The 23,065-nt window shown below is 39.9% G+C and overlaps 3 protein-coding genes across 6 annotated transcripts in view; 2 read left to right on the forward strand and 1 right to left on the reverse strand.

The window, feature by feature from the left end:
• The first annotated feature begins 1,284 nt into the window (after nucleotides 1-1,284).
• On the forward strand, nucleotides 1,285-14,593 carry RAB9A (RAB9A, member RAS oncogene family). Of its 2 annotated transcripts, XM_056501642.1 has the most exons (3): nucleotides 1,307-1,489; nucleotides 4,653-4,740; nucleotides 9,455-14,593. In XM_056501642.1, exon 3 carries the CDS (start codon nucleotides 9,489-9,491, stop codon nucleotides 10,092-10,094), a length of 606 nt encoding a protein of 201 aa, XP_056357617.1. In that variant the 5' UTR covers nucleotides 1,307-1,489; nucleotides 4,653-4,740; nucleotides 9,455-9,488; the 3' UTR covers nucleotides 10,095-14,593. The 2 variants fall into 2 exon arrangements, with proteins under 2 accessions (XP_056357609.1, XP_056357617.1); XM_056501634.1 differs by lacking the exon at nucleotides 4,653-4,740 and having other exon boundaries at nucleotides 1,285-1,489.
• TRAPPC2 (trafficking protein particle complex subunit 2) lies at nucleotides 14,072-19,805 on the reverse strand. The gene is made up of 5 exons (XM_056501653.1): nucleotides 19,419-19,805; nucleotides 18,894-19,003; nucleotides 17,147-17,295; nucleotides 16,310-16,391; nucleotides 14,072-15,458 (listed from the first exon to the last, which is right to left on the reverse strand). The coding sequence occupies exons 2-5, from the start codon at nucleotides 18,984-18,986 to the stop codon at nucleotides 15,360-15,362; spliced, it is 423 nt and encodes a 140-aa protein (XP_056357628.1). The 5' UTR covers nucleotides 18,987-19,003; nucleotides 19,419-19,805; the 3' UTR covers nucleotides 14,072-15,359.
• A 100-nt stretch (nucleotides 19,806-19,905) lies between these two features.
• Nucleotides 19,906-23,065, forward strand: part of OFD1 (OFD1 centriole and centriolar satellite protein) — a 29,271-nt gene continuing 26,111 nt past the window's right edge. Inside the window, exons 1-4 of one of the 3 annotated variants that reach the window (XM_056501527.1) lie at nucleotides 19,906-19,987; nucleotides 20,116-20,217; nucleotides 21,997-22,197; nucleotides 22,966-23,034. In XM_056501527.1, the coding sequence (XP_056357502.1) occupies nucleotides 20,122-20,217; nucleotides 21,997-22,197; nucleotides 22,966-23,034 (366 nt within the window). In that variant the 5' untranslated portion in view covers nucleotides 19,906-19,987; nucleotides 20,116-20,121. Of the gene's footprint in view, nucleotides 19,988-20,115; nucleotides 20,218-20,903; nucleotides 21,019-21,996; nucleotides 22,198-22,965; nucleotides 23,035-23,065 lie in introns of those variants that run through there. The other 2 variants (XM_056501534.1, XM_056501544.1) reach the window with 2 other exon arrangements.

Below are 23,065 nucleotides of genomic sequence, written 5' to 3' on the forward strand. Positions count from 1 at the left end.
ATGTTGTTTCAAAACAAAAAATGGAAGCTTCCCCCCCAAAAGGTATTAAGTGCAAAATAGAATAATTATTTCCTCCACTTCTAAATGCAGCTTTTTCTTCATTAATCATAAAATAATGCCATAACTGATCAGAATTTATATGCCTTAGAATTACCATAATTTAAAGTCCACTTTCCTACCTCTCCAGCACTTACTTGTATTTTATTCTAGAATTGTATGAAAGCAGTTTCCAGGAAAAATGCACTTAAAATTTTTCAAAGTCCAGTTTTGTTAAATAAAAATGGGTCTGGTATTATCAGATTAGCCTCTAGCATGGCACTCCTTTTAATAATCCTGTTCCTGTCAGTAGGAGACATCTGCTTTTGATGATACTGAGATCTTGTTTTCCATTCCTTGGGCCGTGTTGATGTCTGATCCAAAACAAGACAGCCCTACGAGTGGCAATTCCAGTCTGATTGCATCTGTGTTATAATCGGAAGCATGTGATGACTGCTTGAGCAAATGGGTGCACTTATGCCTGTCATCACCTATTCCTCCTGATAGTGTGGGAACCTCTTTAATTTCTTGTTTTTCTCATTTTAATTATACTTTGCCCCTCGTGGGGAGGTTGTAAGAGCACAGAAAAGACTGTTATCACTGTCTCCTTTTGCTTTTTTCCCTGTGATCTTGTTTAAACAGTCGAGTTGGTGTTATTCTGAATTACTATAGGAAAAAAAAAAGTGCCTGGCTACTTTTTTAAAATAGCTTGCTTTGTATTTCAATGAATTCCTTCATTGTCACAAGCACAGTTTTAAATGTTTCTGCTTGCAAAGTGAAGCTGCCTTACAACTGTGAGTTTGCATACCTGGGGCCCTTAGTGTGGAGCACAGTGAGACTGCTGCCTTTAATAACTAACTCTGACCGGCACATACTGAATAAAGGCGTTTTCGGGCTTAATAGTGCAGGGCATTCTAGAGCACGTGAAAGTGTCTTTTCCAGTGGAACGCTCTCAGTGGTGCACGACAGGGATCCATGAGAGATGCCTGAGATGGCCTTTCCGGCCCTGGCCTGGCTGCGGGCACAATCGTTCCCGCTGCCTGCTGTACCCGTTGTTCCCGTTGCCTGCTGTTTCCCCCTGTTCCCGTTGTTCCAATTTCCCCCTCAGTTTCCCCCTCAGTTTCCCCCTCAGTTTCCCCCTGTTCCCCGCCGTTCCCGCTGTCCCCATTCCCGCGCCTCCCCGCAGCTCTGGTCTGACCAGCTCCCCCCGCCCATCCCCGTGGGGGCGTGGCCTCTGCCCGGTGGGCGGGGCCGGTGTCACGCGGTGCCCGGTCCCGCCCCCCGCCGGGCCGCCATGTTCGTTCCTTCCGCAGCGCCCGGCGGCGGTGGCGCAGCCCGGCACCGGGACCGGCGGCAGGAGCGGCCCCAGGCCCTTCCCGCGGGCAGGGATCGGCCTCCCCAGCGCGCCCGGGAGCGGCGGCACTTTCCTTCCCGCGCTCTGGAGCCGAGTCAGGTTGCGTTCTTTTCCTTCCCCTTGCTGCCGCGTTCCCGCTCGCTCCCCGCCGCTGTCCGGGATCCCGGGCGCGCTCCCCGGTGTTCCGTGGCGCAGCCTGCCGGCAGCGGCCGGGCCCGCGGTGGGAGGGGGCTCGGGCGCTCCCCGGAGCCGGTGCGGGTGTTGGGGAGTGTGGCGTGATCCGGGATCCCGTGACTCCGGCAGGCGGTGGCTCCTCTGGGAAGCGGCTCCAGCCGGCGCACGGCCGGTCGCGACCCCGCCGCGCTTCCTCACGCCTGAGGGATCGCTGGTCTGTCAGCGTGAAACTCGGCTTCGCACCTGTGTCCCCAACTCGCTTCGCACTGGGAGCAGAAGAAGTACTAAAGCTCCTTTCGTCTCCTTTTTCTCGTTGCCGTGTGCTGGGAAGGGGCTGCCCGGGGAGGGGATGGGGTCAGAGTCAGTCCCCGCAGGTGTTTAAGGAGAGCCTGGCACCCAGAGCCGTGGGCTGGTTCGCGGGGTGCTGCTGGGTCGGGGGGTGGTGTCGGTGATCCCGGAGGTCTTTTCCAGCCTAATGGGCTCTGTGCTGGAGAGGGGCCGCCTGTTCAGCGCGCCCTTGGGTTTCAGTTCTTCTTTTTGGAAGCAGTGACTGACTCAGCCGCTCAGCAGGGCCGGGGAGTTCCCATCCCGGGGGCGGCAGGTGCTCTGCGGGCTCAGGTGTGGTCGTGGCTGGGAGGGCAGGGAGGCCGTGGGCCACGGTGGAGAATCGCTTACCTCTGGGTGCTTGGTGGGCTGCTCTCGGTGTGAGTAAATCCGTATTACATGTAACTTGTGCGAAACAATTGAGTGGATAACAGAATAGTGCAAGAAAAATAGTTTTGAAAACCTCCATGGCCTTTATCGCAAGGTTATGTATAAGTAGATACGTAGAGAGCATTTAAGTTTTATTAACTTGGGTGGGACAGTCAAGTAGGGAACTTCTCAGCCAAGTTTTGTTCAGGAATTCAAATGCTTGTCTGCAGATAGCTGTCATGCAGCCTCCCATCCTACGTGTTGTTTTCCTTCTTGTCCACAGTAATCTACAGCTACACTAAATAAGCATGTGGGTTTTATTTGTCTTTACTTTTAAAGTGTTGTGCAACACTGAGGTTGTCAGTGCTTGCTTTTTTTAGAGTAAGGGTGGCTGTGTGTGACTGGGGATTTTTTGTTTGTTTTTTCAAAGTGTTTTTCCATGACTTTTAGTAACTTTGAAGGTAACAAGCTGTAAGGGCAGACTGGAGGGAGAGCAGACATACCCCAAAATAAGTCCAAAACTTTTTTTCCTTAGCACTTTTATTTTCAGAGAAACCTAACCAAAGGATGGTACAGCTGTATCTGTGTTTCATACTAAATTTATAATGAACTGTTACTTTTCTCTCTCTTCATTAAAAAGAGAAAGTGTGTTTAAAAAAAAACAAACAAACAAAAAAACCCCAACCTCCTCTAGGAGTCCTTGTTTTGCTTTTGAGTGCTCAAACACCATCGGTTTCCTTAAATTGAAAATATGTGGAAAAAAAGAATTGCAGAGGGTCAAATAAGATCTTTAGATTTCAAGCTTTGTTTTATTTTGTGTCAATTTGGTAATAAATTATGGGAAACAGATCTTCCAGCTCCTTAGGAGTAGAATTTTACATAAACATTTCACAATGAATAAAAACTTCCCAGCAAAAAGGCTTGTAAGAAGTCCTTAGGGTTTGTTGTTTCGTTTTTTGTTTGTTTTGGTTTTTTTTTAATAGTGTTCATTCTCCTCTGTGTTTTGTGTTTGTTTTCATTCTCAGCAGAGCATAGAAGTGTGTTGGCCTGGTACAGTGTAACCCACTTAATGCCTTAGGGATGGGCTTTCGTCACAAGAGTTATACTGGGAAGAAAATGAACGTACAAGGTAGCCTTGTACCAATAGAGGCTGCTATTACTAAGATTCCCTGAAGGAAAAGGGAAACTAATGCAAGGGAGAAAGATGAGCACACTTGGGCAGAAATAATTGCTGGATAAGTTATTGAAAGATTGGAAGCAGTAATAGAGAAGTAGGTTGCAAGGAGAATGTCAAATGGCTCAGTCATTGTTAGCAGTCTTGGACCAGGAGCAGCAGCACCAGAGGGTGTTTTGAAGTTGGCTGAAAGTAATAGAATATTTAAGCTGGAAGATGTTTAACTGTGAACTGCTGAGAAATGTCAACTCTGATTAAATCCGAATAAATAAGTTCACTCATTCTGCTTGAATTTGGGGAATGAATTTGGAGGTTAAGGTTAGGCTTATACAAGATTAAACTGGCAGAGGTATAAATGTAGGTATTTCTCCTGACAAATTTTGCTAATTGACTTTGTGTCTAGCTAGAAGTTAGAATAAATAAAGTGATTCTGGCAGTAGGTACTGGAATGATTTAATGATCCAAGAGTTATGTGAACTTCAGGATTCCTTCCCTTGACCACTGGTTCTTTCATAGCCCTGAGTCAGACCAGGCAACTGTTTGAACGAGAATCCTGAGCTTCAAAGGAGTCAAAAACAACGTTGCAAAGAAACCCCCAAACTTTTTTGGTATCCAAATGAGTGGCAACAGCTGAATGACAGTCCATTTTGGGTTGGGTTCATATAAGAAATTACAAGTAAATTCTAGTGATATTCTAGTGTTATATCAAGCATGTCTAGGCTGCTTACAGCTTAAGGCAATTTCAGATAGTTTGTACTTTCTTTTGGATAGATGTTTAATAATTTGCTGACAGGTTATCTTCATAGTGCAGTGGTGAAATCACAGATACAGGAAGGAACACAGCAAGATTAGGACTTTGGTAGGTCGAGCTGTATGACTGAAGGGCTTCCAGGCAGCTGACAAGTGACGAGCAGTAAAGGGATGTTCCTGATCCACAGCTCTTACATCAATGCCCCATGGAGGGGAGGGTCAGTTTGGAGGCTGACTAATGTCTCTGCTTGTAACACATTCAAAAGTACAAAGCTTGTAGCAGCTTGACTTCATATCTGGTTGTTGTCCTTTGAATTGAGACAAAAGTCTTTCCAGGACAAGCACGTTTGTGACCTCTTATGCACTAATAAGACATTCTTGTGCCACTTAATTGACCAGGGTATAAACCACTACCTCCCAAGAGGCTAAGAGGAGAAAAGTGAGAAAATGTGCTTCTGTCTTTCTTTTCAGATTTTTGGAAACTTGCAGATCTGCTATAGGCAACAAGTTTAACCACTGTAGTGATTGAGGGCTGAGAAATGTAAAACCTCCTCAAACAGTAAGTGTTGAAAACTGTAGTTTTGGATTCTGCCCTTTCTGCTGCTGCTCTTGTAGTTCTTGGGACTTGTTTTCAGACATTTCAGAGAGAAGCAATTAATGTCATTCTTTGATGGGCTACTGTAACTAACAAACTACATTTCTATGCTAGCCTGGCAATTGTCAAATGCTTTGTTTGTGTGAAAAAACCCAACTACTAATGAGGGAGAGAGCTTACATTTCTATTGAAAGGCAAATGGTTTTTCCAGTCAAAATACTTGCAGTGGTGTGCCTTTGTAAACTTCTAAGCTGATACCAGTGGCTTAACAAAATATAGTGGCTTAGTAAATAAAATTGTGAATAAGCTTCAAAATGGAAATAGATGTGCTTATATGTGTAAATTTGAGGATAGGAAATTGTGAAACATGGTCAGTGTTATGCTCACTGTAGAACTGCTAATTCTCTCTGTCCATCACTTTAGTGTTTTTTTTCTTAAATGAAAGATGGCTCCTTTTTTCAGTAAGTCTTGGCTGATAGCATATTAGGTTGTAAGTAAACACAATTACTTACACGATGGGAACAAACTTGAGTTTAACAGCTTCAGTTAAAGGACAGTGTACTACATATCCTCAAGAAAACCTTTAGGTTTAGTCTTGGCTTTGTATAGCAGGTGATTCATCAGTGACCACTGAATGACACACCTGTTTCCAAGTTAGAAGGTAAATACATGGGGAGAAGCAATTGTCTGGAAATTAGAAGTGTCCCTTACATCTGTTTCTTCAAAAATCCTCTGGCAGTTCAGTGGTGCTATTACAATAGATCCAGGTTTTGGTGCCCTATTAAAAAAAAGGGGAGTGGAAGTGAAATTTCAATTGCTACATGTGTTTTTTTGTTTGGGTTTTTATTGATATGCTGCAGTGGCTGGCATAAGTGTGGGAATAATGAAACTGTAAATAGGTCCAGTTGCCTTGGTTTGCTTAATAGTTAGTGTATGTGGGGTTTGCAGCTTGCTCACATTATAGATACAATGCAGTTACTGTGTCAGCTAGCACTGTTTTTCTGTAGAATTTGAGTTCAGCAATTGTCTTCAGCCTTCAGTACACTGGTGTGAGCAGGTCCTCCTTAATCTATGAAATTATTTTTATAGTAAAGAAGGACAAATTATTAGACTTGAGTTTACGTGTTGCTGCTATGGTTTTCTAGACCAAGCATCTTGCTTTTCTTTGAGTGCTGCCTCAGTACATAAGCAAGAGAAGTATTTGCACTCAAAATAAAGACAGATATTAAGCTGACATATGGAAGTAAGACAATCTGGATGCATAGACTGGACAAGGCAGTGGTATTTCACTAAGATTTGCAGGACTGGATTTTGTAATGCAAACTGATTTTTTCTGAGGTTGCTTAGCTATTTGTCTTTCATTGTGACAGCAAATATTTGGACTGATAGTGGAAATATTTGACTTGCAATCATTTTACTGTTTAAAAGGGACATCCTGAAAGACAACAATTAATTTACTTTTTGTGTTATGGTATATGATCATGTTATAAATTACATTTAGTAGAAAACGTTCCCTGCTTTTAATACTAATATTGAAGTCAGTGATTTAAGCACTGTAATCCTTCTAAGTTAGGGGAAGCATTTCAGAAATGTTTATCAAAATGAACCAGAGTGGGGCCGCTTTTTATTTATTTGCTCTAACTTGCTTTGAATATTGACATGATTGAAGAACGTGAGGGAGAATTATTCTTGTTACAGACTCTTTGTCTACTAGGCTGAGATTGTTTTTACATTAACTAATTGTGTAGCTCACTAAGAAATAACTGGAACAAACAGTTATGTGTAATTCTATACCGTATTGCAGTTCCTGATTCTGGGTAAAACAATCAGATGCACATTAGGAATTGAGCTTTTGTTTTGTTTTCAGATGATGAATGATGATTTAAACTGAAAAATTAGGGTAGTAAATCTTCAGAAACATCATATCGTATGTTAACCATCCCTTCCAAAAACATTGTCAAAACTCACATTATACAGATAAATTCTATAATGGGAGAAATAACATTAATTCTTGTAACATCTTAAGTATTTTATCCTTGTATTACTTATTAGAGTGTTAAAGATTCATAACTTCAGAAGAAACAATTACAAGAATTGACCTCTTTAAAAGATATGCAATCAGAAAGTATTTAAAGATATTTAAAGATGTAAAATCAGAAAAAAAAAAATGCAGCAGTCTACTGTTCGGAAAAATACCACGTTGGAGCAGCAAATACTCTAAATCACATTATTAGTGTGGCTGCAGATGAGTCCCTTTTATAGTAATAAAACTGTAAATGTACAAAGTCTTCGCTGCTTTCAAACAAACCTACTTGTTAATGCTTTTAAATATGCTTCTTTGGTGCTTCAGATACAGCTTGTCAGCATCTATTTGAATGACTGAACGTATATTCCATTATTTTGGACTAAAAACTTTACAAAAACTTAATTTTCACCTAGCACGACAACTGTGGAAACAGAATGTCCTGAAAAGCAACATGGCCTGCAACATCACAGAAGACTTTATGTAGCTTTTGTGTGAAAGGACCAGTTTGGTCCACTTTTAGTAATTTGTGGTTGTTCTGTAATTGTCTGCCAGGTAAAATTAATTTTATGGTCATCAGTCTCTCAGACCTCACTGGAATGGCCCACATAGTTGAAATTTTGCAAATTAACTTTGCAGGTTCTAAATGCACAAAGTAGTACATACTGTTAACACTTTCCTTATGTGTATGTTGTTTAAAATGTGGCCTTGTGGGCAATTTCTTGATAGTAACTGCCATTAATTAAAATGCAGACACTAAAGAAAAAAAAAAATAGTACCAGTGAGAACTACTTATGCCAGTTATTTATGCACATTGTGTCTTTTAGGGAGCTTCTGAATTCTGCAGGACTGGAAAAATAAATTGTAACTTGTTCCCTGCACTGTAGGGAAGAACAGGAGAACATTCAGTACCCTCTGTTCCCACTAAAGCATTATTTATTAAGAAGCAGTTCCTATCTATTGATGTAGAAACTGGAGATGTAAATAAATACACTGGACCATTTTCAAGAGTTAAGTATAAACCTGCAACTCTTATGCAAGTAGTCCAGTGACTCTAATAAGGCTTTTCACATGCACCAAAATGCATGTGTTCATAATCTGAACCGTAGCCATTGAAACTGAGCTCTCTGAAGGGCAAATGAAGTATCTTCTTATAGCTTCTAAGTGCTTTCATTATCACAGAAACCTGTACAGAATTAAGATTTTATAAATGTTAATTATGCAGTATGAATTAATTAAATTACTTGCTCTGAACAAATTTTTAGTAGAAGCAGTCCATTCCTTGTATTTTGACTTTTTTCGTGTTGAGGCTTCAAACTACTCCTTCTGTCTTTAATGAGATTGTGTCTAGCCAAATAAATATTCAAAGATGGAAAGTCACTGATAAAAAAATTCCTGAAATTTCTTGCTTCTACTGTAGGCCTTGATTGTAAGGCAGCACAGAGTCATATGACTCTCACGCCAGCTTGTATCAGGTACTAATTCTACAGCCACACTGTGGGTGATGTATATGCCAGTAATGCTAATTACAACTAGAAAGACCACATTCCTTCCTTCAAAGAAAGAGAGGGACCAGGCAACTTCTGACCCATTTCCATTTTAAATAGATGCTATTTTCAGAGAAGTCTGTTTGGGCTGAAACCCAAACTATTAGGCAGGTTTAGGAACACAGTTCTCCTCATACAGAAACTTCAGTTTGGGCTTGCTAAAATGAAACTTTACCCCTCAACTAATTAAAACACCATTTTACAGTATTAGATGACACTACAGTTTTGAGAGCAAAGGTTGGGTACAAAGCACTAATGAGCAATCTACTTTAGTGCTAAAGGATTCTTTTTTAATTTCTTTTGAAGTCTAACAGTTAAAAAGCCTTCTTTGGTGTCACTAATTTGCCATCCCCATGCTGGCAGCCAGACTATTCACTAGCACTTCCAGAATTTTTGGCAGTTTTACTATGGAAAGGTGATACCTCCTAACTGAACTGTCATTGTAGGCTTGGGCTTGGTATGTGGCATTTTGAGTACCACTGAAGTAGCAACAGCAAATTTTCTTTTGTGGTAGTTTTAATTGTATTCCATTCATCAATGCTATTCTGCAAGGAGTAAACTCTAAACTATTGAAATTTTCTCTAAATAAAATGACAGCATTTGCATTTGTTCCATAGATAACTGTGTTCCAAGTGCATTGGTTTAAAAAGTAACTTTGGTAATAAAATAGAGCACTGAAGTGACTACTAGTTCAAGGCACATGCTCTATAAAATTCATTCCTCTCTTTTCCATGAACCTTTTCCAGTGAACATAAATGAATTAGAGCACTTGTTGAATGTGATGTGATACCCCTTCAGTACAAAGGGGGGTGGGGTTTGAAGGGTGTGGGGATTTTAAAGAGTTTTAAGTGACAGACCAGTAATGTATGCAGCATACTGCTTAGTGCAGACTGCAGTCTGTGGAAGAGACACCTCTTAAATTTGGTATTCTTCAGTGGGTATTCTTACTGGAGAGTATCTCCCTGGAGTTTACCTGTTTAGTAGGGTCCTGTTTTTGTACATGAAACTTGATGTTGGTGGAATTTAAAATACATTCTAGATATTTTTGTGTGTAAAATTTGCTGCTCACAACTATTTTTCTTTTTAATGATTTTCTTATTCTTTACAGGTCTAGGAAACCAGGAGGATCTTTTCCCATAACAATGGCAGCAAAATCATCACTTCTTAAAGTAATACTGCTGGGAGATGGTGGAGTTGGGAAGAGTTCCCTTATGAACAGATATGTCACCAACAAGTTTGATGCACAGCTGTTTCATACAATAGGTGTGGAATTCTTAAATAAAGAGTTGGAAGTCGATGGACATTTTGTTACAATGCAGATCTGGGACACAGCAGGTCAGGAACGGTTTAGGAGCTTGCGGACTCCTTTCTATAGAGGTTCAGACTGTTGCCTGCTAACCTTCAGCGTGGATGACTCTCAAAGCTTCCAAAACTTAAGCAACTGGAAGAAAGAATTCATTTATTATGCAGATGTCAAGGAGCCTGAAAGTTTTCCATTTGTGATACTTGGTAACAAAGTTGATATCGATGAAAGGCAAGTGTCTACAGAAGAAGCCCAAGACTGGTGCAGGAATAATGGCAACCATCCCTATTTTGAAACCAGTGCAAAAGATGCCACTAATGTTGCAGCAGCCTTTGAAGAAGCTGTTAGAAGAGTTCTAGCCTCTGAAGATAGATCAGATCACTTTATTCAAACAGATACAGTAAATCTTCACCGGAAACCAAAACCCAGTTCATCTTGTTGTTGACTTCAATTTCTTTTTGCCAAATTACTGTTGACTAGCTTGCTCTGTAAAAGAACGGGGAAGGTGTAGTAGATAGAGTAACAAATGGATTTCATTCTAATATCAAAATCATAATATTCTGCTGCTTTCATGAGGGAGAAAAAGAAAATCTCCATTCATGAGTGACCCATTATTGAATAAGTGATGCTTTCTGTTTAGGAAGACATCAAGTAAAAAAAAATATAGGAATGTAATTTGCCAACTTTATTCAAATGATAAATATTTTGAATATAATTAAAACTTGAAAGTTCTAGAAGCACTACTTTGGAGAAGCTATTCTGGAATTCAGGCACAAAGATACTTTTATATGTGTATATTTTTATGAAATCAGCATTCCACTTTTGTTTTGTTAGATGTCAGTTTCTTAACAATGCTAGGTATTAAACTTCAGTCTCACTACATTCCTTTTGCTGTGAGTGGTATTTCATCTCTAATGTGGTTATTGTAAATTAATATAAATTATGTCCAGGTCTTCTAATTGCCTAATGTTGCTATAATTTGTGTAGGTTTATAAGTAGGAAATAAGTTTCCTGCATATTTAATGTCTGTTTTTTCCCCATCTACTATTCTAATGCTGCACTAATTTTTCCAGTGGTTTAATGCAAAATACTGATCATTTTTAAAATTGTGTGTCGTTGCCTTAAGTCCATTCTAGCATGTTTCTACACAATAAGGTGAAAAATCTGGGTAACTGAAGTATAACCATTTTTTGAAAAAGAAATGCTTTATTCAGTCAGCTTTAATAGTACTTGAAAGGATCCACATTGTGACAGTTTTTTAGGAAAATTCCTCGTGTACAGCCTTAGAAGTTCCAAACTTCTTGTTCCTGTTAACCTGAGCTATGAATGTGTTTACCAGTAATATCTGCACTGTGATATTAAGGATTGGCAATATGTAGAGAACTCAGGAAGCTCTTACAGTAGATTTTGACAGCTTTCAGCCCTAATACAGATATATAACTATAGATAGTGTTTGAGCTGAATTTGATCCTTATTACAATTGCTATTTTAGGATATGGACTTATACATTTAAGAGATAATGTCTTTTATATTACTGAATTAATTTCATAATGATGAACAGGAGCAAATTCTGTGTTTATTGGACAGTCTTTTTTGCAGTCAGGCAGACAAAAGTGCAGGTGTTCTTGAGGCTTTCAGGTGCATTTTAAGTGGTAGAATACTTGTATGAGAAACTGTTGAATATTGGCTCTCAGAGTAACCAGTGTCCTTGCAATAGCAAAATTGCTAGTGCACTATTGCTTCCATCTGTAATCTGACTGCTAACAGGCACACATGTGCACATGTAGTCTGAGAAAGGAAGTCTCAGGCTGCAGAACAGACCATGTTATTCATTAAACAACTGCTTTCTGTATGGCAACTTTTTTGTTTCAATGGAAAAGCCTTTCTTGAGAGAACATTACCAGCAAGCATTTTATCTTAAAAGTATCTGATCAGTCTGTACCTGGTGTAATTATTTTGAAGTAAAGCTTGCAAAAACAAACCCTTCTTGTTGCTCTTAGTACACTTTTCTGAATGTATTTTATTCTTGCTTGAACCTGTCCAGGACTACTTTACTCTGCAGACCTGCCACTACTGTTCAGAAGTGCCATCTTTTCATCTTTTGTGCATTCCTAAGACTGATTCATTCTTGTAGTCCTGAATCTATACCAACAGAACTGTGTTTTAAACTTCAGTCCCTGAGCACTTAAATATAGGCTGAACTGCTACTTATGTTTAATTTCTAGTCAATGAATGAAAAGATCTGTGAAGAAAATCTTGGCTAAATCCCTCTTAATCTTAGAATGAGAGAGATAAAGCTTTAGAAATGAAGATTGCTTGTGTTAGGGGCTACTAAGCCAGTGACATGAAATTGTTGTAAAAATACCTAACTACTTAAAGCTTCCTTTAACATTGATTTTAGCAGAGATTAAGGTTGAAACAAAACAGGAGCTGAAAATACTGTGACTAGAGTACTATGGATACCATTCAAGTAGTATTGCTGAAAGGAAAAAATGAAGGATGAGAACCACTGTGGTCTTTCTTGTGCCCAGGCATCTGTGTTTTCCCATCTGTCCCCTTTCCATTTAACATCATGGTTACCAAGCCTCCATCTGAGAAGCTGGTTTAATAAAGTTAAAACCTAATCCCATAGAAGTGTATTACTCATGCCCTGGGCTGCTGTATCATAACTGTACACTAATCACAAAAGTGGCCAGTAAAGATAGACAGGCATGTACATGCTGTATAAATAAGACAGTATAGGAATTAGGTTTAGGTCAGGAATTGGTCTCAGAGAGAAACTACTGAGTGCCTACAGAATCAAAAAATTTCTGATAAGCCTGTAACTATAGATGACAGGTACTAAATCATAATGCTTAATAACAAACGTTAATTTCTGTACTTTTAAAAAGCACATTCCATATGGATGTAAGGTAGGTATTTGTGGCTTATGCTTCAATTCACTGATTTGCTACAGGGTCCTGTTAGCAGTATTTGGAGCTCTGTAGACTGACAGCATATGTCTAATATGTATGCAAACTTCCAGGTGTCCTTTAAAATGAGGAGAAAAAACAACTGTTGTGGCAGATTGGTGGGACTGCTGAAAGTTGTGCTTGCTAGAGAGCAGAATGGGCCTAGGGCAGCTGACAGCAAACTGTATCAATGCTTACATAAGCTGCTTTAACAGCTGCTCCATACCTCAGATGGATCTTACTTTAAGTCACCTGGCAGGTTACCTAAACAGTAATAGAACCTTGTAGAAGGTGGAGTCCAAGTTGCATTTCCAGCCCAGGTTTACTAAGATTGATTCATGTTAGCTTGTGCTAATGTTCTCATCTCCTTATGCTTGATTTTTAATGACTAAGGGTAATTCTAGTCCCTTTAACTTATGAACTTTTTATTGCTTTTATTACATAATGCAGATTATCTCTGTTTTCTTGTACTGTAACAGATTTTGTTTTGAATTCTTATAAGCCCCTGAGAGGGTAGGAACATAATCCTTGCAAAGGAGGTGAGAAACTGTTCACTGAAGTATGCTGGAACTGCAGTCTTCAGACCTAGAGCAGATTTGGAACTTTAGCTGACCACAAAATAATTTTCATCCATCACTTCAACTTGTGGTCTTTCAGCTGACTGTGAAGAGTCACAAACTCAAGCATAAACAAGTGTTTGTCCATGTGCAGAGAACTTGGAGCTACCTTGTCAAGACTTTCAGAGTTCTGCCACAAACTTTCAGAGTTCTGAACCACAAACTCTTTGACAAGGGTGATGAGTTAGAACATAATAATTCTGTTCCTGTAACAGTCTGTTTTCATAAAGCCTAGGTGGACCTCAGTCTGCACTTCCCATCTACAACTACTATATTCAGAGGAAAGAGGGAAAGATGTAGGCGAGGCATAAAAACAGGCACCATTTGGCTAACTGCCTTAAGAAATCAGGCAAGAGAGAAAATGCTTTCATTTTGCTTAATGTAAAATTAGTAAATTTTCAATTTGTAATGTAAAAATGCAGCTCCTACTGCAGCAGCAAATGCAATTATAAAAAATGTGGCTTCTAAAAGTGGTAGAAATTGTTAGCACTAATCCTTCATATTTGCCAAGCTTTTTCTTCCTGCTAAGTGTATAAAAATTATTTAAGTATTTCCTCAGTGAAACTTAACTGTTAGTATTTTTTTCAGTCATCATGCTACAGGGGAGGAGGTAGAAAATAACTGCAGCTGAGTGGCTCCTTATCACATGATCAAGAATGCTTTACCTCAAGTGTGTTTCTGTTATTTCCATGCATACAGGAAAAAAAAAGTTGATTCATATACAGTTACATTATCCAAGTGCTGTACAATGCAGTTTATATGCAATAACATTGCAAAGACAAGTACTCCCATCTTCACTGGCCACCCCAGTAGTTTTCTTCTAAATCACTTCAATTATACTCAAGAGGCATCCACACTACATCATTCCATGTTTTATTTAAGGTAAATATTGCACCCTCTTTATCATGTTTTTTTTTTTTCTTATGGAACGTTTTGCAGTGACAGCTTAGCAGAAATAATGACTGACTATACATTTATAGCACATACACATGTGGTCCCCTTAATTATACAGACTATGCAAAATACTTCTTAGAATAGCATGCCACTTCCTTTGGAAATTACTTTTCAGTCGTGTAAAAAAAAGTATAAGAAGATAGTTTATACAGATTTGCTGCAAAAAGGAACAGAATACTTAAGACTGTAAACCCAAGCAAAGTATTAGGTACATGTATGCCAAATGATCTGTCTAAAAGTTACTGGTTTGGAATGATTTTAAGTTTTTGCAAAATGGTCCCTAAAACATGTTACAATGGAATAGAAGCCAGACCAGCCAAATAATGCCTTTCTGAAACCTCAACAAATACAGCTTTGTGGTTCAAAGATCTTCCTCTAAATTTATTTACAAAAATAAAGTTTCAGCAGTTCCCATTAGGGAACATGGGTTCAAACATGTAAATTTAGTTTTGGTTTTTTTAATGTGTGAATTAGAATTAATGTCAGGGCAGATCTGGCTGTTCTGGTCTACTGATTTGTTGATGCAACACTGTAGCTAAATGTGTATTGCACTAAAATTTGAAATTAAACACTTTTAAACTTTAGGGGTTTTCCTCAAATTTTCTTTAAGTACTGGAGACAACTTTTCTGATCTATCCATTTTTTTATTGAGCACTTTATATACATACAATTACACATTAATAAATAGAGGCTTGATTTACTACCATAAAGTGTAATGTTAGTCTGGTTAGTCTGCAGACTGAGTTCTCTACTGAAGGAATACAATTAGGAAAGTCTATAATAAAATTAAGCACTTGGGCCAAACAGTCAAGAATTCCTTTTTGTTCAAACAGATGACTGGCAACATCTTTTGCATTTAGGTCTGATTTCCTCCCACCCTGTGTCAGAGGCTTACACTTTCCATATGCATTAACACATAATATCTCAGTTTCTTCTTTTGTATCTCTGCTGCCTCTGACAGTTTAAAACTTTCTTTTCATACCATGTTAAAGGAAACCTCTTGAGATAAAATTTTTAACCACAGAAGCTTGGCTGTTCTTATCTATATCTGCAAAAGAAAAAGCTGCTTCAGCATCCAATTAGTCTTCAGAAGATGAACATAAAGTATGCAGGGGACTAACCAGACGAAGTACAGTTCAAACTATCAGGAAAGTAGGGAAAAAGCACTCAGTCGGGAAATTTATTTATTCAGCTTAAAAGGTGTTTCTTTCCAAGGAACTGGACTTTCCTTTCAAAGGCAGTGGATCGAATAGGAGTATTGAGTTCATAAAATGGATTCATTGCAAACTGGGGAAAGAAGAAAAACCCATCAGTAAGCACAATGCCCAGCCCTGGAAAATGTCACTTCAGGTGATATGTACTACTAGCTTTCAGCCTATTTAGTGCCACTAAGAGCACAGACCTAAAATAGTCCTTGATTTCCAGGCCCTTGCATTCTCCCCATATTTGTGCAGAGCCATTCCCCAGCACCAGCTCCTCAGAACAAACCCATCACACCAGTGGAAATTAGGATCATCTGAGTGCCCATGAGATGGTGATGCTTCCCATGACTGATTGCCATGACCCCATCTAATGGAAGGACCACCAGGATTTGAGAACAAGGGCTGTGTGTTCTGAGAGCAAAGCTACCGGGCCCTGTAGAACAGTCCCTTCATTATCATGATAATGACACTATACTACCACAAAATGCATCACAAGAAGTTGCCCCACAAGTTCTCTGTTGACCAGAGAAGCTGTTGATGCCTCACCCCTGGAGTTGCTCAAGGCCAGGTTTGGATGGGGCTTTGACCAATCTGGTCTATTGGAAGGTGTCCCTGCCCATGGCAGGGAAACTGTAACTAGATGGATTTTAAGGTCCCTTCCTACCCAAACCATTCTAATCTATTCTACAAAAAAATCACTTCACTAAAGTGAAGAAGTCTAAAAGAGCAGATTTTATAACAATTTCAAAAAAATCTATTCTGTTTAATGGAAAATACAGCCTTTGTGTCACATGTTACCAGCTCTGGCTGATTTAGAATGTATGGGTGCTTATACAGGCCCCCCAACAGAAAATATGCTAATACAGCTGTGCCTGAGCATGAAGAGCAGCACACAATTAAAAGCAGTGCAGTAAGACCATAAAAATGAGTTCTTACCTTTATATACAACTCATATACATCAGTAAAGAAGTTCTTAATTCCATCTTCTTGCCTTACATCATGAAGCATTATAAATCTCATATGTACAGTAATTAAGGAGAATAAAACTTTTATAAAGAAAAGAGACATTATCCTGAGATAAGCATTTACACCTAATTCAACGTACACCTAAAATGTTTAGCTGTAAATGAAATAGCAGTGACTCACAGGAGGAAGGATTTAAAGAAGTAATTGAAGCAATAAAATTTTGAAAACATTATATTTTAACATTTCCCCATTTGAAAATAATCCTCTGTTTGAATAATAAACCTCTCTATCCAAGGTTGTTATTTTTAAAACTATGTAATTCTGAATGCGGATGATGCTCTCTGCACTTCTGCCATGTACCCCTAAAGTTACAATGCCACTCAATGTTACTTGCTATCTGTAACAAATGTTTCACAATAAATAGTTCTTGGACTAGCTGTACATAGTATCACGGCTTGGCACTGCATTTTCCCCATTGGAGTGACTGACACAGTTCACTGCCACTTCTTCTCTACAGAACAGTCTAAGGGGTGGGAACGGAGAATCATACAAGTTTGCTCAGAGCCTCTCCTACCTCTTTACTCCATTTGAGTACCACATTTCATTATGCTATTTTGCCTCCCACAAAGGTAACAATCCACCTTTCAAACTGTTCCCAGCTGCTGTGCCTCCCAACATAGTTTTCCCTCAAGCTGATGACTCTAACAATAGCCAGAGAAATCTGTTCCAAACTCACTGTATCTAACTTACCTCTTTCTGGGGAAAGGCTATTCTTATATAAATAAAAGGAAAGAGAACAGGGAAAGGATATGTCCAGCTGTGACAAAAGCAGAAACAAACCATTCGTTAAACTTGTCCACAGTCTTCAAATACATGTTGTTAGAAAGCCACATGTTCTCATCCACGAGGTCAAGAGCAGCATGGGCAATGAACTGGTTGAGATGGCGATGATCATCCTAATGCATTTCCAGAAGACAGTAATTAGCAATTCAGTGAAAGGAATGAAATATAAACAATCATTTGCTCAAGTTGCTACAGAACCAGTATTCAAGTTACATAATGTTACATATACCCTGTTTTTCTGTCACATGTGCCATCCTGTGATTAAATGAAACTAGCATATGTTGTCATGGTATTTAGTTTCAAGGGAGAAAAGAGGTCACAATAAAAAGACCATCACAAAACAGTCCTGAGAGCAACAAAATCAGTAAAGCCTGTATTACATCTCAGGAATGAACTCAAGCATGAATTCTTTTGTTTACTTATGGGCAAACTCCCACCGCTAATTTATTCCAATAGAGGCCCTCATATGTGTTTTTCTCTTCTTTCCAGATATCTGTTTTTGTGACATTTACATAGCATACATAAAATGTAGCATTTTCTGACTATAAAATTTCAGTCATATTCGGCAGAAATTGACCCACAGGTTACAATGTGTAAAAGCTGGGGGACAGATGGGGAAAGCAGAGATACAGAGGGCATAAAATCACTTGCTGATAAAATCACCAAAAGATTCTGTTTTCCTCATGTTGTTTACCTAGAAACAGGATGGTTTTATTGGTTTTGGGGTCTTCTTTTCTAAAACCTAGTGCAGAAAAACATCCTGCTACTAATATTAAATATAGCCTGCAGATGTAAATTGCATCTCTTCCTACATGAGAGTGATCACAGTGTTTGAGCCTTTGTAGACAATCTAGAACACCAGAGGACATCTGCCAAGAAGAGATACAACATAAAACCAGACTGGAAGCTTTCATTAGACTGGAAACTTCTCAGTTTTTCCCTCAAATCAGCTTTTACACATCCTCATACAAAGTCTAGTCTGAGTAGCCTTATTTATGATCTTTTATGGACAGTAGTTCAAAACAGAGATGATGCCATGCAGTTCCAATCAGTGACAGCAGATATTTCCATTTCTGGATACACTCCAAACATTTTTGGATACACGCAGTTTTATTCTGAAGTCTACTTTTTCTTTGATGCAATAGCACTTATGGATAGATTTGATCTTTTCACACTGGAAACACTACTTATTGAGTAGTATTACATGTCTCACATTTTCAAAGTCTTTATCTATCAATATAAGTTTTTAGCTTTCTTTACTTAAAAGCAAGTATGACTAATGAAGATTAAAAAATTAGGTATTTTATAGCATAAAAAATAAAGGACTGAATAGAGCTTTCAAATTTATGCTCCTTATTTTACCTTATTACTGTATATAAATGTCTTAAAAGTAAGTAGCATTAAACAATGAGCAACTATTATAAAACCTCTCTGCACAGTAAGAGAAATTAGCAAAGCAAAACTAAGATATATATTCTATAATATACAGCAGGGAATATATAAAGAAGCTGTGTCTTGTGAAGAACTATAATCTGGCAAAGATTTTTTAAGAGACTTGGGAAATCCAGAGTTTTACTCCCTAGGACAAAACTTCCATTTAAAAAAACCCCAGAAAACAGTAGATACTACTTTTAATAACATGGTCATGTTTCTAATAGACAGTAAAATTATAAAAGAATTACAAGAGTACCACAGGGGGAAAAAAACACACCTTTGACTCTACTTTTCCAGGAGGCAGAAATTCCATTTCAAATATGGGATTATCATGATGACCAACTATCACGAAGTAGAAACTTCCAGACATTCTTCAAAACAACGCTCCTTAGAAGAAAAGACAAAAATGCTGATGAGTGTATATACAAACTATTAATCCATGCAGAAGAGCTCCTAAAAATCAGCCAGATATTTTCCAAATATTTACTAGAAGCTAAAAGACAGATAAACATTTAGTGATGGAGCCAAGCTCTTGGTGCAGCCAACCACCAGGATGAGAAACAATGGGCTGCAACTGATGCTCAGGATATTCCACCTGGGCACGAGAAGAACTTATTTGCTTTGAGCACTGGAAGAGATTGCCCAGAGAGGCTGGAGTTATTCCGGAACTGTCTGGACACAATCCTGTGCCCTGAGCTCCAGGATGATCCTGCTGGAGCAGATACCTGTGCTCCCTCCCAACCTGACACATTCTGGGCCAGCAGAATCCTTGCAAAGCGGAGCTGGAAGTGAAGCTAGGTACCTAAAGCCACCTCCTGCCCTGCTCTCCGGTGATTTATCCCCCGGGAGCCCCCAGGCACCCGGACACAGCGAGCCCAGGCCACAGCGCGCTGCACCCGCCTCCGAGGAGCTCCTCGCCCGCCTCTCCCCGGGCCCGGCTCACAGGCAGCAGAAAGGGAAGGGCAGCGGGCACACGGCGGCCTCACGGCTCCATCCCCGGGTACCCCAGAGGTGCCTGGAAAGGCCGGCCCGTCCCGCCGCCCCCCGGCCCTCCCGGGGAAAGGGCCGGACTCGGCGGGGCTGCCGTCCCTGGGGGGGCCCACGGCACAGGGAGAGGGGAGACGGGCCGGGAGAAGGGGCCCGGGCCGGGAGAAGGGGCCCGGGCCGCAGGGTCCCGCCCGGCCCCGCCGCCTACCCTGCGCCGCGCCCCGCTCGCCGCCCGCGGCCTCCGGAAGCGCCGCGCCCGCCCCATCCGGCGCCGCCGTGACGCCTCAGCCCGGCCTCAGCGGCCCGGCCCGGCCCTGCCGTGCTCGGCCCCAGTCCCGGGCCCTGCTCCTGCCCAGGCCCCGCTCCCGGCCCCGCCGCTCTCCCGTGGGTAGCGGGAGGCTGCCCCGGCACAGCCCGAGCGGGCTGAGGGGAGGCGGGGCGGCCAGAGCGCTCGCCATGCGTCCCGCTCATCCTGCCAGTCAGTAATGCCCCTTTCTGTTTCGGTGTTGTAGGTCAGGATGGCTTCGGTTGAAAGGGAGACCTTGTCCCAAGAGGAGCTCCGGAAAAGGCTGTATCAGACTTTTAAGAGCCGAGGCGTACTGGACACACTTAAGGTGTGCTTTGTTTTCAGCAGGTGCTGCCTGTGATGCGCTGTACTGCTGCACCATTGAAAGCCATGAGACAAGTGTCTCACTCTCTCCACAAAGTATTTTTTTTACCACAACCTAATTAGTATCCGGGGGGATGTGTGTGGGGTGTGTTGTGTTTGGGTTTTTCCTCCCCATATGGGAGGTTCTCCCTTTCATTCATTCTTCTTTTCTTTATGCCTTGGCCTCGGAGTGTTTTTCAGGAAGGTTAAAAGCCTGTATAAGGTCTTTGAAAATATCTGTGCTTGAAAAAAAAGTCAAGCACGGGAGAGAACAATAAATTCAAATATAAAATAGGGAAGGATCTCTTAAGTTACAGAGAGTGTTTATTACCTATGATAAGTAAGCATATTGTATGAATAATACTTCTAAAATACTACAATCCTGGCTTAAAACTATTTTAGCTGTTTTGTTCCTGTCTGCTCGTTCAGGTATTAGGAAAAAACTCAAGATCAGTATTTCAAAACTATTATTGATAATCCTGTAGCCAGGAGTTTCCTCTTCAGGACAATCTGTTTCTGTGTTACTGATTTCCATATCAAGCTTGCAATGCTTGAACCATTTCTTGCTTGACTTAACTAATATTCTGTCAGATTACTTTCTGTTTAAGTCCATTTTCTTGCTTTGTTTTCCTTGTCTAGAAAGCTATTTCTGTGTTCCTTTTCTGTATTAGGGATGGGGATTTAACCCTGTGCTTTCTATGTGCACTTTTCCACAAGATGCAGGAGGTCACTGTTCTTGGCTGTTTTTGAGACAACATCACCTCTGGTAAAAGTTGGCTGAAATTGGGCAAGCTCAGAAATTAATAAGAAAAACATTTTTTTTTGGTTGTATTTGGGAGTTGGGCTCAATTGTCCTTTCCAACTCAGAATATTCTGTAGCTCTGTAATTTTGTTTTCACCCTAATTTCTCTTGAAAACCATGCTAAAATATCAGGCTAGTCTGATGATCTGGCTTTGTTAAGTTTCAGTAACTATTTTGTGGCATTTTGGTAACATACCATCTCTTTATTCATTTGTGTCACTGTTGCATAGTTCTGCTGAAAGCTTAAAACACTATTTGTGTTATGATCTTTTCCTATAAACAATTTGTATAAACAATTTGTATAACTGTAATGAAAATAATTATTTCTTCCTTTTATGGAAGATTTTAGGTTATTTTTTTTTCTCTATTGTAACTCACAGAATGCAAATAAATAATTTTAAAATGCCATTTTATTATTATTGGTGTCTGTAGGTCTCTTTGGTTAGTACTCTTTTGCTTCCCTGCAAAAGATTTGATATTAAAGACACTGAATTTTTTGCTTATTTTGCCATCTACTTTTTTGATGGCATGAGCAGCTTCTTGATACAAGACTCAAAAGAGGATCAGTGAGGGTTCCAAGAACACCTGAAATGGAGGCCACATCAGGAAGGCTTTATTTGAGCCAAAGGGAAGGAAAACAGGAAGGCAGTGATCTGAAAATGAAGCTGGGGGTACAAGACTGGTTTATGTGAGCTCTTGTCTGGGAACTTCTTATTAGTCCTACATTTGATACATTTTGAGGGTAAGTCAGAGTTCACTGTATCCACCACTCAAGGGAAGAAAGGCTGAATATTCATAGTGCACTAATTTTGCCAAAATTAGTCTGCCCTGTTCTGTTTGTAGGTTGTAGAAGTAAAATGAGGCTCCCTGTGGATTTTGAAAACTTAAAACTCTCATTGAATCACATGTAAACTGATAGTACAATTTTTTTTTCTGTATCAGACACATCTCCGAAACCAGCTAATCCATGAATTAATGCACCCAATTTTGAATGGAGAGCTTCAGCCACAGATGGTTCCAAGTGAAGACAGTTCACTTTTGATCACTGCTTCCAACAGTTTGGTGGCAGATCATCTAGAGAGATGTGGCTACGAGTATTCACTTTCTGTTTTCTTCCCAGAAAGTGGATTAGAGAAGAAGAAGGTAAGTTCAGTATTTTGCCTATTCCACAATGTTTAGGAGCTTTGTTCTCTGGGGGTTGTCATATTCTAACAATTGAAAAAATAATTTTTGGTGATAGAAAATACAAGCATAAGTACAGCTTCTGATCATCTCCACAAAACATTCCATCATTCAGGATCATTTTCATGAATATTTGAAACTGGCAAAAAGCTAATGATACTGTTCTGGAAGGGTGCAGCCACAGTCTGTCTGTGTGGCAGAGCATTTGGGAACTTGATCTGATGGAAGTTTGTTTGGTAATTCAATTCCCTGAAAATGTGGTTCCTGGTCAGTTCAAGCTGTTCTAGCTACAAAGTGTGGCTGAAAAGGGCAGTCCTTGTCTTCCCTTCTCTGTAAGAGTGTGATAGGGTGAGGTTATTTCTAACTGAAAATTAATTTTTTTCCCTGGTGAGTAGTTAATCATCATTTGGGTTACTGAGCTCATCTGATTTGGATGAAAAATCAAGAAAACAGACAAGAAAAGTAGCAAGCATGTGTTGATGGTGGGGAGAAAACAAAACTCTCTTTTCACAGCTCAGCTGATGATGAAGCTACATGCTGGCTGCTGTATGTCTGAAGTAGTGAAGATAAGTAAATTATAACAGCAGGCCTCTAAAAATGATTTTACAGGGAGTAAATAGAACTTTCACAAGTGGAAAACATTTACAACTGTGATATAGTGCCATTTGTATACTTGAAATTATTTTAAATTAGTTAACCTTTTCCAACTGATCTTTCTTTTCCCCAAAGCTGTGGAATGTGCAAGATCTTCTTCAATTAATGAGGATCAATCCAAAATCCAGTCTTTACAAATCACTGGTAAAGTTATTTTGATTTTGAAAATAAGTTT

The sequence above is a fragment of the Oenanthe melanoleuca genome, chromosome 1 (assembly GCF_029582105.1).
Source record: "Oenanthe melanoleuca isolate GR-GAL-2019-014 chromosome 1, OMel1.0, whole genome shotgun sequence".
Classification (NCBI taxonomy): domain Eukaryota; kingdom Metazoa; phylum Chordata; class Aves; order Passeriformes; family Muscicapidae; genus Oenanthe; species Oenanthe melanoleuca.